The following is a 17,097-nucleotide window of genomic DNA, read 5'->3' on the forward strand; positions in this document are numbered from 1 at the left end:
CTTGCAAAATCAGTCAAAATCCAGTAAAACAGCCGTGAGCGAAGGGGGTTGCTTCAGTGAAAATGGCTGGGAGTGGATAAGTTACCATGCAGGTTTTTGGGTGCATGTTATTCACAGGATTTTACAGTAGCTGATATTTCCACTTTTTGTGACAAATTTGTTTGCCGGTGTGCCGTGAGAATTTCTCCACTGTAAAATATATTCCTTGGCACAGTAAAGATTGGAAAACACTGCATACTGTACTCCCCGCTTTTATTGACCTACGTATTTCAAACTGCTTTCACTCAAACCAACTCACCCCAACCCTCACCATGTGTTCAGACGACCACTCTGATTGGCCTGCTGAAGACGGCGAGGCTGCTTCGTCTGGTCCGAGTAGCCAGGAAGCTCGACCGCTACTCGGAGTACGGCGCCGCCGTATTGATGCTGTTGATGTGCATCTTCGCCCTCATCGCCCACTGGCTGGCCTGCATCTGGTACGCCATTGGCAACGTGGAAAAGCCTTACTTGGAGCACAAGATTGGCTGGCTGGACAATCTGGGAGTGTCCATAGGGAAGAAATACAACTACAGTGATCCCAACTCTGGTCCCTCCATCAAGGACAAATACGTCACCGCACTTTACTTCACCTTCAGCAGTCTAACCAGCGTGGGATTTGGCAACGTTTCCCCAAACACAAACTCGGAGAAGATCTTTTCTATTTGCGTCATGCTGATCGGATGTGAGTGCAAACACCCGCCGGCGTCATAACCAACGAGATTTTCAGTCGCCATTAATAAAACGCACCATCTGTTTTTTCAGCCCTTATGTACGCCAGCATCTTTGGGAACGTCTCAGCCATCATCCAGAGGTTGTACTCGGGTACGGCACGCTACCACGCGCAAATGTTACGGGTCAAAGAGTTCATCCGTTTTCATCAGATACCCAATCCGCTGAGGCAGAGGCTGGAGGAGTATTTCCAACACTCCTGGGCCCACACCAACGGCATTGACATGAACACGGTAAATAAAAAGCGCACCAAAACCACTCATCGCATTTAATGCATAAATCTAAAGGCCAAGTGTTTTCTCTCTTTGTCTGCTTTACATTGCGGACTTGATGTCTTTTCTTTGGCAAGAGCAGGAGGTGCGTATTCCATTTATTATCTTTGTCTAATTCAACAGCCAAGTGGGTCAGTGTGTCAGCACGGTTTGAAATAAACATCCTCAACCCCCCGTAGCTGTGGTATAGAAACAAGTGGGGGGGTGCACGTTGAGCTGAAGCGCCTTCTTGTATCTATGGGCAAGCCACGTCGTTCTATATTACTGGGTGAATGTTGCACGCGCCAAGTATTTCATACTAATGTTCAAACAATAGCATTCTTAATGCTGAACAGGGTTGAATTTAAACAAAATGCAAATGTGCAGCAGCAAATGTGAGTTGGTGTTCTTCTCGAAGTTGCATGCACACTTCTGAATGGACAGATTAGCTTAATTTGCATACAAATAGCTCGAGATAGACCGGCGGGTTGATACCGATGCCGAATATTCGTGGTCAAGTAGGCTGATAATCGATATTTGAAGCCAATATTCAAGTAAAAGGGGGAAAAATATTGGCATCGGCATTTTTTTTAAATACAAATGTCAATCTTGACTTTGTTGTAATGTCTTTAATAAGCATTAATGCTTATTAAAAAATGTTTTATACTTTTCAAAATGTTCTCCCAAGGTTATCAGTACGTCTTAATAAGTTAAATGCACACTTAAAGGGATACTTGACTCATTGAGCCAGCAGCAAAGAGTTAACATTTTGCCCAGAATTAATTTGGTAACTTCATTATTTTGTACAATTAATACCTTAAAATACGAATTGCTCCACCTGCTGTCGACTGAAGACGACGTCACCTGTGCTGAGGAAGTAGGTAACAACCAATCATGTCTCGGTTTGCTGATCAAACCCAGAAATCAGGTGAGCTATGATTGGTCGTTACCTACTTCCTCAGCACAGTTGATGTCATCTTCAGTCAACAGCAAGTGGAGAAAAATAGTTTCTAAAGTTATTCATTGTACAAGAAAAGTAATGAAGTTATCAAATTCATTCTGGAGAAAATATGAACGTTTTACTGCTGAAAATGGCTCAATGAGTCAATTATCCCGTTAAAGTAAATCCGAATTCTTTGTTTTAATGTCAAACAACAAAAAAGGCTCCGAAGGTTCCCAGGGTGCGCAGCATAATTTAGTTAACTGCAAATTTAAATAAATAGTTCCCTGAGATTAAAATGGTTTTAGCTTTACCTTTTATCGGCCGTCAGATTTTGAAAAAAAGGCCGATAACGCTATTCGTCAAAATGCTTAATATCGGGTCTATCCCTACAATGAGCAACATGTTTTTATGACCTTGTCTGTCACCCTTGCCATCACAATATTCCAACTTCAAATTCTTCTCACTTGAACCTTAAAATGCACTTCACGTGGACTATTGATTGATTTGAATTGTGCACTCATTTCGCCCTACCTCCTCACAGGTGCTCAAAGGTTTCCCGGAGTGCCTGCAGGCAGATATCTGTCTCCATCTCAATAATAACCTCCTTCACAACTGCAAAGTGTTCCAAGGAGCCACCAAAGGCTGCCTGAGGGCCTTGGCGATGCACTTCAAGACCACCCACGCCCCACCTGGGGACACTCTGGTCCACAGTGGCGACGTGCTCACTGCCCTCTACTTCCTGTCCCGCGGCTCCATTGAGATCCTGAAAGATGACATTGTGGTGGCCATTTTGGGTAAATTGCATCTCTTTTTAACCGGATTGACTTTATTGTCCTCAATAAAATGATCCCCAGTTGTTTTATTGTCAAGTTGCCGGGGTGGATGCGTACGACGTGTCATATTCCAGATAAACGTACGCATAAAGGGTCTGTTTTTGTTTGATATTTTTGACATTTCACGGTTACAGCATGCGCATTAGGGATGCGTTGGCAGACCTCCGCGTTCGTGATAAATTCACTGGCCACATTATGTAATATCTGGATAATCTGCTGAGATCCCATACAAGAGCTTGTGCTGTCAGTCACACACACATTCCGACTCACAGTCTCAGAGAAACATTCATTCAAATTTTTAACTCAATGTTTCCTATTGGGCAGAGTTCCGATCTCGTGGTTCGCTCGTTTGCCTTACGTTCCTAGTGCTCAGGGTTCGAATCTCAGCTCGGGGCTTCTTTATTTATTTACATGCCCTCCTCGTGAAACGTGTGCTTGAGGTTCATTGTAGATTTTAAAATTGTCTATAGGTGTGAATGGTTGTTTGTCTATATATGATTGAATGGTTGGTGACCAGTCCATGGTGGACAACACCCCTCGCCCAAAGTCAGTAGGGATAGGTGCCCAAATCATGCACTTGCTGAGTGAGAGGTGTAGCAATGACAGGGTGGACGTTTTTGGCTACTGTTAGCATGGTGGACCTTCAGTTAGCATCATCATTTACTTATTAAGCTAACTCTATTGTGTTTAACAAATACTTTTTGAATTTCTGGAAGGTTTTTATAACCATTGATATTTTACTGTGACAGAGTGGACATGTTAAGCTTGAAAGCATTTGCACACATAATATGATAATATGATTACAAAATGTTACATGTAAAAAATCTTGTCTGTAGCTAACTACTGTTTCAGCCTCAATTGAAGAAAGGCAAATGGTCTTAATGGAAAGGATGGTCTTCATTTTGTATTTGTATTTATTTATTTATTTACTTTTAAAGGAGAGACACTTACAATTGTACTGGTATGTGTGCAAATGTTTGGCCACGTCTGCTACATCTGCTAAATTTTTTCGTGATTTTGATTAGGACACCAAAGACAGTTTATCATAATACTGAGTATTACTGACACAACATAGATAATTGCTCTCTGTGAGTGTCAATCAAAGTTTTGCACAGTATTATCATCTTCATAAAGCTTCAATCCAATTAACTCATTTGCTCCCCAAAAACATATAAGTACGTTCTATTTTAAATATTAACATGCTCCCAAAGATGTATTTATACGTGTTTTATGTTTTTCAAATGCTGCCTCTGAACTGAAGAGAATGCATGAAACAATGGTAGTTATTACAAAAACGGCCAGCAGGTGGCAGCAGAGTATAAGAGATCGACCGGGGCCATGTTGCAAAAAAAGCTCTTTTCAGGTCTGTGAATAATGATGACACTTAAAACGCAAACTAAAATATACCTTTTTTTCTGATGAATGAAGAGACTCCATGTTTTTATAGCAATAGAACACAATTTTCTGTGGGCCTTGCAAAATCAGTCAAAATCCAGTAAAACAGCCGGGAGCGAAGGGGGTTGCTTCAGTGAAAATGGCTGGGAGTAAATGAGTTAAATTGTCAATTTGAACTGCTACCATTAGTGTAAATTGCAGAAAGCACACACTCAGTGACGTTATCAGGCGGAAAAAGGTTCACTTAGAATTTTCAACATACTAACGAAAGCGCTGTTTTTTGTTGTTGTAATTGTTACTTTTAAAACACCTCACGTCAACACATTTTGACAAGACGGCGCCTCCACCACTCGTGCCCTCTGGCCAACAGAGGCGTTGAGGGGGCGAGAGCGAGGCCTGGCATTTCTATTAAGAGGATCCATAAAAGGTTGTTAAAAGTGCACGGGCGACTGTCGGCTGATTCTTGACAGCACAGGAGAAGGACGAGGGATTATTTCAGAGAAATATCGTGAGAAATGTCATGAACAATCTTCGTCATATTTTCTTATTTGCATATTACACACATTCTAATAATGCCTTTCGCAGGCGAGGTAAAGCCAGGTGAGCTCGGATTAAAAGTGCATTTGTCCGTGAGATGAATGCTCCCTAAAGCCAAACCTGACACAATGAGGCTTAAGCACGGGGCTGCTGAATCACACGCGGCCATTATTAACAACCCCAGCGAAAATGTCACCGATCCCATTGATCAGTCTACTTAGAGTGCGGCGTACAGTGTGACGCCGACAACATGCTTGATCAGCACCGCTTTGCTCCATTTCTTTGGGGGGGGGAAAACCTGCATTTTAGCACAATGCCACACATGAGGTATGATGCTCACCTGCAGCCAAACGAGCAAAAGTTTGTACATTGTGCCCGCAGCGCAGGTGTATAATAACATCTTCAACTATGGCCCACGAGCAGTTCATTTGCTCCTGATATAGATCAACCTCAGCACTGTTGCATACATTGAATCATTGGCTCGTTTTTTGCCATGCTCATTCACGCATGAGGCAAAAAAAAAATCATTTTGGACTAACTCAATAGAAAGGTCGAAAAAAGTCCTGTATCTGTATCTTTTTTGCTTCATTGCTCTTACAGAGTAACTTCCATCCATTTCATTTTCTATAGTGCTTGTCCTTACTAGGGTTACGACCCACAAGTGAACTGGATCTTAAACCCAGCTGACTTTGCTTTCGCCATTTAAGCATAAAAAGTGAGCTAACTACATATTTCAATTGCTCCAGTTAACCATTGATACGAACAAAGATGCTCAAGTTCCTATATAATCAGGTAGCGTGATCCGAGTTTCTCTTTGAGCCCCATTTTAAAATTCAATGGCAATTATATTTTTTCAATTTGCTCATAAAAGTCATTTTGCATAGAGCACACAATTAAAATACATTTCAAAAAAATCGATCAATAAGATTAACCATGACAACAACAACAAAATCCGCAAAACTGAAATGTTGAAAAAGGATTTAACAAAGTACACATGCAATGTGAATAAAGAGCTCACATGTTGGTCTTTTGTGTCTGCCGTTGGTCAAAACCAGGCAAAAATGACATCTTTGGCGAAATGATCCATCTGTTTGCCAAACCGGGAAAGTCCAGCGCTGACGTGCGGGCTCTGAGTTACTGCGACATGAGCACCATCCAACGGGAAGACCTTTTGGAGGTGCTGGACATGTACCCAGAGTTTGCGGACTACTTCTTTGCCAACCTGGAGCTGACCTTCAATCTCAGAGATGAGTCTGCAAAGGTAGAAGATAATGATGTGATGATGGCAACTTGTGTTGCAAATACAGCTGCAAGCTAACCTTGACATGCTACAAGTTTCATTTGTTCCGTGTCAAGGTCATTTATATATATATATATATATATATATATATATATACATACACACACACACACACACAACACACACACAGTGGTACCTCGGAGTTTGAACATAATTTGTTCCTGAGGAAGTGTTCAAAGTTTTATTTGTTCAACCTCCGAAACATTTTTCCCCATAAGAAATAATGTAAATGCAATTAATCTGTTCCCAAGCTCCAAAAAACAGACAATTTCTTTTTAAATTCATTTCTGATTTAATTACATTTCTATTCATGTAAAAACATGTACACCCTGTAAAGTATTTAAACAACAACAAAAATACCTTACCTTTTATATTGTGGCGGGATGGCATGAGTGGATGAAAAAATGCACTCAGAAATGTTGTGAATTCCTCATTATTGCTATGTTAACACTTGCTGTGGTTCAGTGCTGAGTTTGTGTATTTTTACATTGACTACGGTGACGTGTGCATACGGCATTGCTCGGCTTTCTTATTTATTTAGACACCAGAATTTCCGTTACCGTCAAATGTTCTCGTCGCTCAATATGAGTTTGTCTCAGTAACGAGTTTGTGAGGCGGAGAAACTTGGTCTGGCCAGACAGTGATCTCGTCCAGTTGAAGCAGGGACCGGTTGTCCCCTATTTGTGCCTGCCGGCGAAATTCTTGTTCCGAAGGGACTTGCGTGTCTATGCGCGCCTGCGTCTCATTAAGATTAAGAGAAGCACATTGCTCCGTTGTTCGGCTTTGACAGTCGGCAACAGCTTGAACATGCACTGCTGGCGCCTACAGGACCTCAGTGGAACGCCAATAAGTTTTGTAAAAAAAAAAAAAAGTATTCATCGGCCAAAATGTTTGTTATTTTTCCAAATGTCAAGTATTTGTATTTAATTGAAGCCTGATGAATTAAACAATGATCCAGCATGGTTGTTAGCCATATTGGCTTTTTTGACCGTCTTCAACTATGCGAGGCAAATGAGCGTACGGTAATATTTATATTATTGCAGCCTCCCAGTCCCGAGGGCTGTGATTCAGATGGCGAAGGCACCAGGAGTATTAAAAGACGGATTTCCTTCACACCAGAGCCGCCCAAAGGTACGCCTTCGATCGGGAATCAATACACAACAACAACAACAACAACAACAACCCCGATCATGCTTAGTGGACAAGCATTGTTATGTTGCTCTTCCCCCCCAGTGGAAAACAATGAAGTCAGTACAGAACTGGAAAACGGGGAGTCAAACCTGTGCCTAAAGAGATGTTCCGAAGTCCGGGGTCCCTCGACACCCGGCAGCCCCGTTCTGGACTCTAATCTTCTCGGACACAACGAGGTCACACACGGCTTGAGGAGAAGTCCATCTTTTCAAGGTAACACATTTGTTCCCCTTTGAAGAAAAAAAAAAAAGGGAATTACTCTTTCTTGAAATAGAGGTAGTGGTGGTACCTGAGCTTGTGGCCAGCCATTGTAAAGCAAGGGTGCGAAGAATCCAATTATAACACACACACACACACACATAGCCCACATCAGGTCTATTTCTTTATGGCAGCATTTAACAGAGAACGTTTGAGTGAGAAATACGTCACACGACATGTCGTCTTCCACGCCGCTGCCGCTGATTCTCATCTCTGAGGGTACAAATGACATCAAACGTCTCTCTGGACGTGTTCGTGTCAAGCCCAGATCAAGTTGCCCCCTCGTATTCACAGTTTGTTATCCCCTGATTCCCCTTTTCTCAAATGCTGTGTGTTTAAAAAAAAAAATTTTTAAAATTGGGTGTTTAAATGTGCCTAAAGCCTGTGGGAGGTGTAAAACTATACAAATTGAACAAAATCTGTATTTGCACGGCTCAGAATTTTCACCAATTGTTCTGTATCCCCCACAACGAAAGCGCTTCACTGTAAACACACCTGTCAGCAAAACAGCACAGCAGCGTCCTCGCTTTGGACAGGCGGCGAGCGCCACACTCAATTGCTAACGATCCGAGGTGCTGTAAATAGCGGCTGCAACTGGAACCCCCTGCAACAAATGAGGGCATCATTGACGTACCTTTTAAAGGCTGGCGTACACGTCCGTAAGCGGTTTGTTGCAACAACTCGCTTTGTCTTGTGCGCTTTTGCAACTTTTTCCCCGAATAACCCGACAGGGATTCTGCCGCATCGCTTTACAAATAAATGCTCACAAAGTTTCACTCTGAGTTGGCTCAGAAAAGCAATAAATGAGTAGATTTGATTACAGCCGTCCTGGTTGTATGCCGCTTCAGGCCCCAAGTTAGCGAGGATAGATTTCCTGGCAATAATATGTTAGATGCGACTTCACTCGTCTAAACATGACATTCTAAGTAATATTACATTTGTGGAATCCGAGTTATGAAGTAAAATCCAGCCATTTTTATTCATCTCATGGGGCGGCCATTTTGCCACTTGCTGTCGACTGAAGATGACATCACAGTTGCTTAGGGCTCAGGCAACGACCAATCACAGTTCAGCTGTTTTCTGAAGCTGCGCTGTGATTGGTTGTTACCTCTGAGACCTGACTAACTGTGATGTCATCTTCAATCGACAGCAAGTGGCTAAATGGCCGCCTCCTGAGATAGATAAAAACGGGATACTTGACTCATTGAGCCATTTTCAGCAGCATATAGTGAATATTTTGTCCACAATTAATTTGATAACATCATTATTTTTTCATGTACAATTAATACCTTTAAAAACTATTTTTTTTCCACTTGCTGTCGACTGAAGATGACATCACCTGTGCTAAGGAAGTAGGTAAAGACTAATTATGGCGCAGTTTGCTGACCAAACCCAGGAAACAGGTGAGCCATGATTGGTTGTTACCTACTTCCTCAGTACAGGTGATGTCATCTGCAGTCGAGAGCAAGTATTTTAGTTATTAAAGGTATTGCACATGAAAAATGAAGAAGGTATCAAATTAATTCTGGACAAAATATTGACTTTTTACTGCTGAAAATGGCTCAATGAGTCAAGTGTCCCTTTAATTCATATTTAAACTAGTGTGGCTGCATAGAACATATTATATTGTTCAAATGAAAAATAAAATCCGCGTTTACTTCTAGTACAGAGGTGGAACTATGGTGAGTTGATAATAGTTAATAATATCCTCAAACTCTAAAATGATGACCAAAATCAGACCAAATTGATCTTTATGTCCTCAATGTTTGACAGGGCTTGATGTTACTTCTACTTCTACTCTTATAACAAAATAGTGTTGTTGAACTTTCCTTTGGCTTGCTCAGTAAAATGCAGAAGGCCATATGAGGGGGAGGACAAAGCCGAGTGAAAAGGGACACACAGGTTTCCTCGTATCTTTATGGCTCATCGCGCTGCTTCAAAGCGACCTGCGCACACACTGCGTCCACAGATAGACAAACCATACAAGCGGCCATTTTATTTATTTATTTATTTTGTTCCAAAAAGGGCTCCTGACACGCGCGATTGCCAAGCAAACGCAACGATAGCGGGTGTCCAGCTGCGATAACAACGGGATTCGTTTGCCACTTGAAAACAGCGCCGTAGTAATTCCACTGGGACAAAAAGCCTGATGAATTACGAACAAAGACCCTACACTCAGCAATTCTTTTCAGATTAATGACAGCCTATTTTAACGAGCAAGGTTGTTGGGGTGTTTTTTTTTTTTTGTTTTGTTTTTTTTCAGTGGTGACGCTGATCCGCCCCACATGTGTGCGCGTAAAGAATGCATGTTACTTTTGCGCTCTCTGCAGATCTGTGCTGTGATAAATGGGTGTGCAAGAAGCCTGCAGACTACCTGGATGAGTCGGCGCACTTCCACGAGCTGAGAGGAGATGACAATTCGGCCAGCGAGCTTACGTACGGAGAGGTGGAACAGCGCTTAAATCAGCTTCAAGAGCATTTAAACAGGTAGGTTTTTTTTTTTTTTGTGGGTGGCCAATTAAAAGCTCTGATATGATTGAGTCGTGTCGTCACATAAATCTGCCATGCCAGCATTTCTAACTAGCGACAATGTATGAATATTTCATTTAATTTTAATCAGTTTTCATTTGTTTAATATCCTTTATATGAAACACGTCGGGATTTTTTTTTTTAAATCAATAAAATACCTATGACATATAGATGTACGCTTGGTTATGTTAAGGCCCTTTTCACACTGCACTTAGCAGTGCATTCATTCACCATGTATATGTTTGATTGTGCTGCGCCACACCTCCCATTTATTTTTATTTTTTTCCGAGCGGCTTTGCTGTGACGTCAGAAGGCACATCCAATCTGAGAAGGGTTGGCAGAGTAACTTCAAAGTGCTAACAGCAAAAGAGTTTCGCAGAATAGTACAGTCAACGGTATAAAGACAATGAAGGCGGTAATAATAAATAGGGCCTGAACAATGTAGATTTTTTTTTTTTAGGCCGATGCCAATTGTGATATTAAGCAGCACAAAATTCTGATGGCCAATTAATAAAGATGAATTACAAGCAGAACATTTGATTGTTCAAAAATACTTTGTCCTTTCGTATTTGACAAAAATATGAATAAAAGAGAAAAATATGAAAATAATTTTTTTTAATTGTGTAAAAACGTTTCTTTTTTTTTTTCAAATTGGCCCTTTTTTGCCTATTCTAAAAGAGCTAATATCAGCCAATTAATCAGACGGACCCAAAAATAAATACAGCGTTTTGAGATGTCCCATCCAAATTAGTGGGAAAAGCCTCTTGGCTACTTCCTAGTAGGCTGCAAAGCAATAACTTCCAAATATGGACACGCCTGCGCTGGGACGCCATCGTCCCTACACAATGCCCCACAATGAACAGCAAGAAAACCAAGTGCAGTGTGAAAAGGGCTTCATGCTTGTTATGTTCAAGTGCGTTTTTGATTATGAGGTTGCTCTCGGATAAATGTCTCCCCTGTAAAGTGATAGCCACACCACAGAAGATATGCAAGTTGGAAATAAGAAAAGAAAAATAAGAAAAAAAGTTGTGTGTTTGTCGGAATCATCGAATGACAGGTCGACGTTCTTTTGGAACGACTCTTGCATCAGGGTCTTATTATTGTCCAATATATGTCATCGCAGTGTTTATATTCAAACTGTGAATAATGTTATTTAATGTACTTTTTAAGAATACAACATCTGTCTCATTTTTGATGACTGCTAAGGCTCACTATGCTACTGTTGTTGGTCATGATGGTAGTATTTGGAGAGGTTTTTTTTTTTATTGTTTATTATTTAGATAGTAAAAAGTTTGAGAACCACTGATGTAGTACATTTTTTATTGACCCGCATCAGTGCAATATTCTCGAGCACCTTAAAGCACTTTTAATTGGTCGTAAAAGCTTAGAGCTGTGTAAGCTTGAGGACTTGTTTTCCCCTCGAATTAAAATGAAGCATAAGGCAAACAGCCACAGCATCTTCAAAGTTCTACGGAAGAAACGTTGTGATTATTATTTGTATTCAGAATCCAATCCAAACACCCATATACTGTTTGTAGATGCTAATGATTAGTGTGTGCTTTAAAAAAAAAAAAAAAAAAAAAAGTCACCTCCCACACAAATGAAAGTAAAGCTGCGCTTACACCAAGATCCCTGCCAGGATTTGTCTCATTTTCCTCAGACAAATATAGAAGGTGGAGGAAGAAATTCTACCTGGCAAAAGATATTGTTGGACTAAATATACTGTAGGTGGGATTCAAGGTGATAGAATCATAACTCATCCAAAAGGCAATAATGTATTGCTACAACAGCTTTGTTTGTAGTGACAAACGGATATTAATGCATGAGCGGGTGCAGTTTTGATGTCAGTTTCAGAAGAGGCAAAAGTTTTAACAACACAACTGTAGCCAGCAGGCAACCAGAGAGTGACGCATAAATGAACAGCAGGTGGTATTTTTGGCTGGGGAATGACACGGGCATCAGCACCATGTGTCTGGCCCGTTTCATTTTCGCACAAATAAGTCATGTTCTACCGTGCAATACAAGCGATCCCGTTTTTTTGTGTTTGTTTTGTTTGCCCTAATGTGAGCTGGCTGGGTGTGCTTTTTAGTTGCTCGTGTACAACAAAAAATTGCATCAAGTGCACTTTTAATATTGTGCCATATCCATTATTGATTAAAACCTGCAAGCGCTTCTTATTTCAATCCCGGCACAAAAGCACTGTAGGGTCATTTTTGGCTGTAGGTTTTAAACAAGGTGTCCTTATTAAATGTAGTCATAGATACATTCGTGGAAATGATGTACTTATTCGCAGTAAACAATAGATTCACACCTCCCATGCATGAGCTAATTATCACCCCTGGTAAAAACACCATCTTAACTGGCTCACTGTTTCCATAACAGAAACCTCTGTCCACTATCATGGATCAAAAGCTCCCTCTAGTGGGCAGTAAGAGAATTTAATAATTTCGTTTTTTGTTTTTTTATGTTGTTATAATTTAATTTTATTGAGTATATGAAAAGCAGTTTAAATGTTTATTCAATATTGTTGATATCCATCTTATGGTCTATATGTAGACAAAAAAGTAGGCAAATAAATGAGTGTGTCTGTTTACATGTATTTGCTTAGATCACAATTTTGTATGGTAAATTTCGTAATTACAGTCTCTGTGGTGTCTCATCTGTCACTTTATTGTCTTGTCAATTAAACGCTTAACAGACGTGAAGTTTGGTTTATATTTGACCATCTATGGGCGAGCTAAACTGTCAAGCTAACTTAGCTAGCTTAGCTTCACAGTTAGCTTCAAACAGCTAGCTTACCCGCGTTTGACAGATGAAGGTGAGCGTCATAGATGTTGTTTCACTTGCCATATTCATCATCCTCAAATAAATAAATGAATAAATATTTTGTTATAATTGTTTTTTCATTCAAAAACATAAGGAACAGTTTATTGATGTATTTTTATGTTCGGGGGGGGGGGGGGGGGGGGTTGCACTACCGCCTTCCACAAGCACATTTTGCATTGCTGCACACTCATTGGACAACTTTGGCATACTCGTAGGACAGCTACATGTTACTAGTGAAACAAGACTGCACTCGCTGTGACGGTCGGCGTTGTGTTTCAGGTTGGAGTCTCAGCTCACATCCGACATTCAGACCATCCTGCAGCTGCTGCAGAGACAGCCCACGTTGGGTCCTCCAGCTTACAGCACCGTGACCGCCAGTCCAGACTATCACGGATCTGCCGTGAAGATTCAGCCCGCTGTCAAGGGCCATTTTCTCAGCCATACGCAAAGTCAAGTAAGTGAAGACTGTCATTGTCAAAAGGTTGCCTCCATTGCCGCGATGACGATTGAGCGGCCGCTTCCTCCTCCCCTCGGTTAGATAACCTTTGAAGTCATATATTCGTTTGGAAATCAATCACTTGTCCGAGCCGCGGAAAAATATCGACGTTTTCAAAACGGATAGCGTCACATATTGATATTGCCGCTGTCTGATGGCAAATGATATCGATAATGATGCTGTTAAACATTCTTCTGTGACTGTCATTTACCTTACCTTCGTCAAAGGCATTATCAACAGCTACATGAAGTAACATTTTATGACTCTTAATGGACATGCAATTATAAAAAATATTTTTGTCACTAATATTAAAAGCTGACAACTATTTTGTACTGAATTGTGAAAATCTGTCATTAGATTGTTCATATTTCCTGAATTTTGAGTCTTGCCTACAAACCTGAAAGTGCATCTTCCCTCTGGATACTCAGATTGAGCTCTAGAGTGCCCCGTTGTCAGTCATGAGTGCACGCACATCACGTAGAGAAAGATGGAAGAGCAAGGAAAAAACTGAAAAAGTCTGACTTGACAGCTAGTATGTGGACCAGGACTAAAGTCTGGCATGGCCTCTTTAGAGTGCCTCGTCGTTGGTTGCGAGTGCATGCACGTCAAGCGGAGAACGACAAGCGTGAGAAGGCAAAGAAAAGAAAAGAAAAGGTTGACTTGACTGCCAACGCATGGACGAGGCTTCTCGCTGGCTTGACCACTTTAGAGCGCCTCGTTGTCACAATAAGGAAAATCAAACATGCACTTGCGTGAGTGTAAATTGTCCATTTTTTTCTAGCCTAGTAATGATATTTAACTGCATCCACACACCCACTTGCTGCCATTGTTAACCTCTATCCTATACATCCTCCCACCCAGGGTCCTAACCACAAAGTGAAGAGGGCCTTTCGGGAATCCAAAGACTCCGTGCCGAGCTTGGCCAGCTTGAAGGTGCCGGTCGAGGACAACCTTTCAACTTTGTTTTTACAGAGACAAGCAAAACCGCAACAAGAGCAACGAGAGATTAGCAGGGATCAGCAGTCAACGTTGATCCTCATTCCAACATCCTCCTCGTCCTCGCCTCCTTCCGACTGCAACCTCAACGCCACTGGACTCCACAGACCCGACTCGGACCCGGAGCTTCCGAGGCCATAAACCTTTCAGCATTTGTGTTCTAACCTCTGGGTGGTAATGCGGTAATTACACAGTAGCCACTTTTTATCAGCATGCTGCAACAGACAAATATATATTCTTGATTTGCAGTTGCTTGGTAGTATATTTAATGTATTTTTCTCATGCATTTGGATAAAATACTGTTCTTGCGGTGCTATAGTACCGCTGGCATCTTTATGTATTTCCAATGTAAATGCACTTGGAGAGCGCAAACCACCACCAAGGCCGCTACAGACCACCGATAGCTATTCTGTTATATGCAAAACCTCACACATACAGTACTGTATAATACAAAATTAGAATACCCAAAAAAATCCAAATATGCTCGTTTTAACCATAAAGGTGAATAAAATAAATATTATTGTTTAATAAATGGAAAAAGTAGTAGGATAGGATTGAAATGCGACAATTAAGATGACATATTCACCAGCAGGCGCCTCCAAGCTGTTTTCATGAGAATTTAGCAGAATTTTCTACAAAAGATAATGAACCATAAGTAGTCTGTAAATGAATGTTATGGAAATGTCATTGCCTAATTGGAGTGAAATGAGCAGAAATGTGGATGGAAATTAGCAAATAGTGTTTTTAGTACATTTTATGGGAAATGGAATTTGTTACAGTGGATATATTTAAAACTAAAACAAAAAGTCTACACTCCTCTCATCACGTGTTCAATTCAAACTCATGTTAAATTCGGAGTCAGCACACCTGCCATCATTGAAAGTGCCGCTGATGAACCCCAAACATGACATTTTGAAAGAATGGTCAAAAAGTTCCACTTTAATTGCATCAAAATATAAAACATTTTCATGTCTTTTGGAAAACGTTGTCAAAACCACTTTTGGGGCATTATTTATCCAAAACTTGTTGTTGGTGGGAATTATGAACGGTTGCAAATATCAGTCAGTGTTAGCACAAAACCTACAAGCTTCTGTTAGAAAGCACCAAAAAAAAAAAGTCAGGAAAAGCCTACACGAACATCTGAACTTTATTTTGGGGTTAATGAGAGACACGTTAAATGATAGGTGTATGCTGACAATTTAACTTGAGTTTGAATGTGATTGGTCAATTATGCAGCCACGTCCCAGTTAGCGGAGGGTGTGCACACTTTTGCAACTATTCTATTATAGTTAAAACAGGTGAAACGTCACATAAATGGTAAAAAAAAAGAATTTATCTTGGTCTCATTTCTTTGTATGACAACAATTTGAACAAGGGTGTGTAGACTTTTTATATCTTACATCAATACGAGTTATAAAAATGATATGACGTAAGTTTATTCTGTCACTTGTGTTTCTCCCAACAGACCCCAGTCACTCGTGTAGTGCTTTATTTTGTGTAGCATTTCCAACTAAATTTGGATTTTTTTTTAGTGACGAAGTGGCTGGGGAGATGGATCTGAACTTGTCCAAATGTTGTTTAGCCACACGATGAGCTCATCAAATCCAAACTATCCTGCAGGTCCAGGATTCAAAACACATTTCTTCTCATATTAAGCATACAATAACAGAACCAAACTTTTGCATGCTGTACTACGAGTCACAAATGAAAGAAAAAAAAAAGTTACCAGTAATTTTGGTTCAGATTTATTTGGATGACATTTAACCAGAATTTGTGGTTTGACATTTTGAGCCCATCCAAGTTTTTTTTTTCTTTTTTTTGCACGTATCGGTGTAATACAGCATTTCCAGAGGTATGACAACTGTTTCTGTATCCTTGGCTGTATGCCTGTCTTCTCTGAAGTGTGACTCAGGGGTTACGGACAATTGCACTGCAGTTTACAGTATCCACAATACTGTAATAATCCTCTTTATACAATGTGCATTATTACTTAGGTCACTGGTGTGCGCCGACTGTACATGACACTATCATTTGTAGACAAAAGCATGTTTTTGTGTGTTTTTTTTTTTAAATCTGTACAGTCATTGTTTTTGCACCACTTGCTAGCCCAAAGTAGCACATATTATAATGATGTCAGCATATTTGTCTCTTTTACCAGATAGAAAGTTAGCGTTTGCACATAAACAGCATCCCAAATAGGGTCTCGTGCCTATACCGTAAAATACAAATGCTACGTCGAACTATATATTCTTGACATATCAACAAGTCGTTTTATTTCCCAGCACAATTTTGGTGACGTTGTACATTGAAATATTGCTAGAAACTAAAAATGAAGCTCATCATATTGCCAGATGTTTAAGAAAAAAATATATCTATTTTTTTTACTGCTACTCTTAATTATTTAAAAAAGTAGTATGTTTGTTTTCAAACTGGGAGTAATAAAAGGAGACACTTAAAAAAATGGAGCGAATGACTTTTTTTTTTTCAATAAATGTTTTTATAGCATGTAAGCAACAGACGGATCCTTTATAAATGCTGGATTTATGGAATTCTGTATTTGGGTCTTTTCTTACAAGGGCTTGGACTTTCAGCACCACGGCAAAAAAAGATAGATAAATAGATAGATAGATAGATAGACAACCAAATTTAATATTTTTTGTAAAATACAAAACAATATATGAAGATAGATGTAGAAAAAAAAAGAGGGTAGATTATTAAAGGATGCCTAATTGACAGTTTAAAAATAATAATAATACTTTAGCACATTACGAAAG

General features: G+C 40.2%; 1 protein-coding gene across 2 annotated transcripts in view; it reads left to right on the top strand.

Annotated features, from left to right (window-relative positions):
- The window catches only part of kcnh7b (potassium channel, voltage gated eag related subfamily H, member 7b), a 41,619-nt gene extending 24,841 nt beyond the window's left edge, over positions 1 to 16,778 (top strand). The window contains exons 7-15 of one of the 2 annotated variants that reach the window (XM_086091317.1): positions 322 to 721; positions 802 to 1,002; positions 2,502 to 2,756; positions 5,783 to 5,988; positions 7,071 to 7,158; positions 7,261 to 7,431; positions 9,807 to 9,963; positions 13,111 to 13,285; positions 14,300 to 16,778. In XM_086091317.1, the coding sequence (XP_085947443.1) occupies positions 322 to 721; positions 802 to 1,002; positions 2,502 to 2,756; positions 5,783 to 5,988; positions 7,071 to 7,158; positions 7,261 to 7,431; positions 9,807 to 9,963; positions 13,111 to 13,285; positions 14,300 to 14,464 (1,818 nt within the window). In that variant the 3' untranslated portion in view covers positions 14,465 to 16,778. Of the gene's footprint in view, positions 1 to 321; positions 722 to 801; positions 1,003 to 2,501; positions 2,757 to 5,782; positions 5,989 to 7,070; positions 7,159 to 7,260; positions 7,432 to 9,806; positions 9,964 to 13,110; positions 13,286 to 14,188 lie in introns of both variants that reach the window. The other variant, XM_086091316.1, reaches the window with a different exon arrangement.
- Positions 16,779 to 17,097: the final 319 nt, after the last annotated feature.

This window comes from Leptonotus elevatus, chromosome 12 (genome assembly GCF_054856555.1).
Source record: "Leptonotus elevatus isolate MCC_2025b chromosome 12, RoL_Lele_1.0, whole genome shotgun sequence".
Classification (NCBI taxonomy): domain Eukaryota; kingdom Metazoa; phylum Chordata; class Actinopteri; order Syngnathiformes; family Syngnathidae; genus Leptonotus; species Leptonotus elevatus.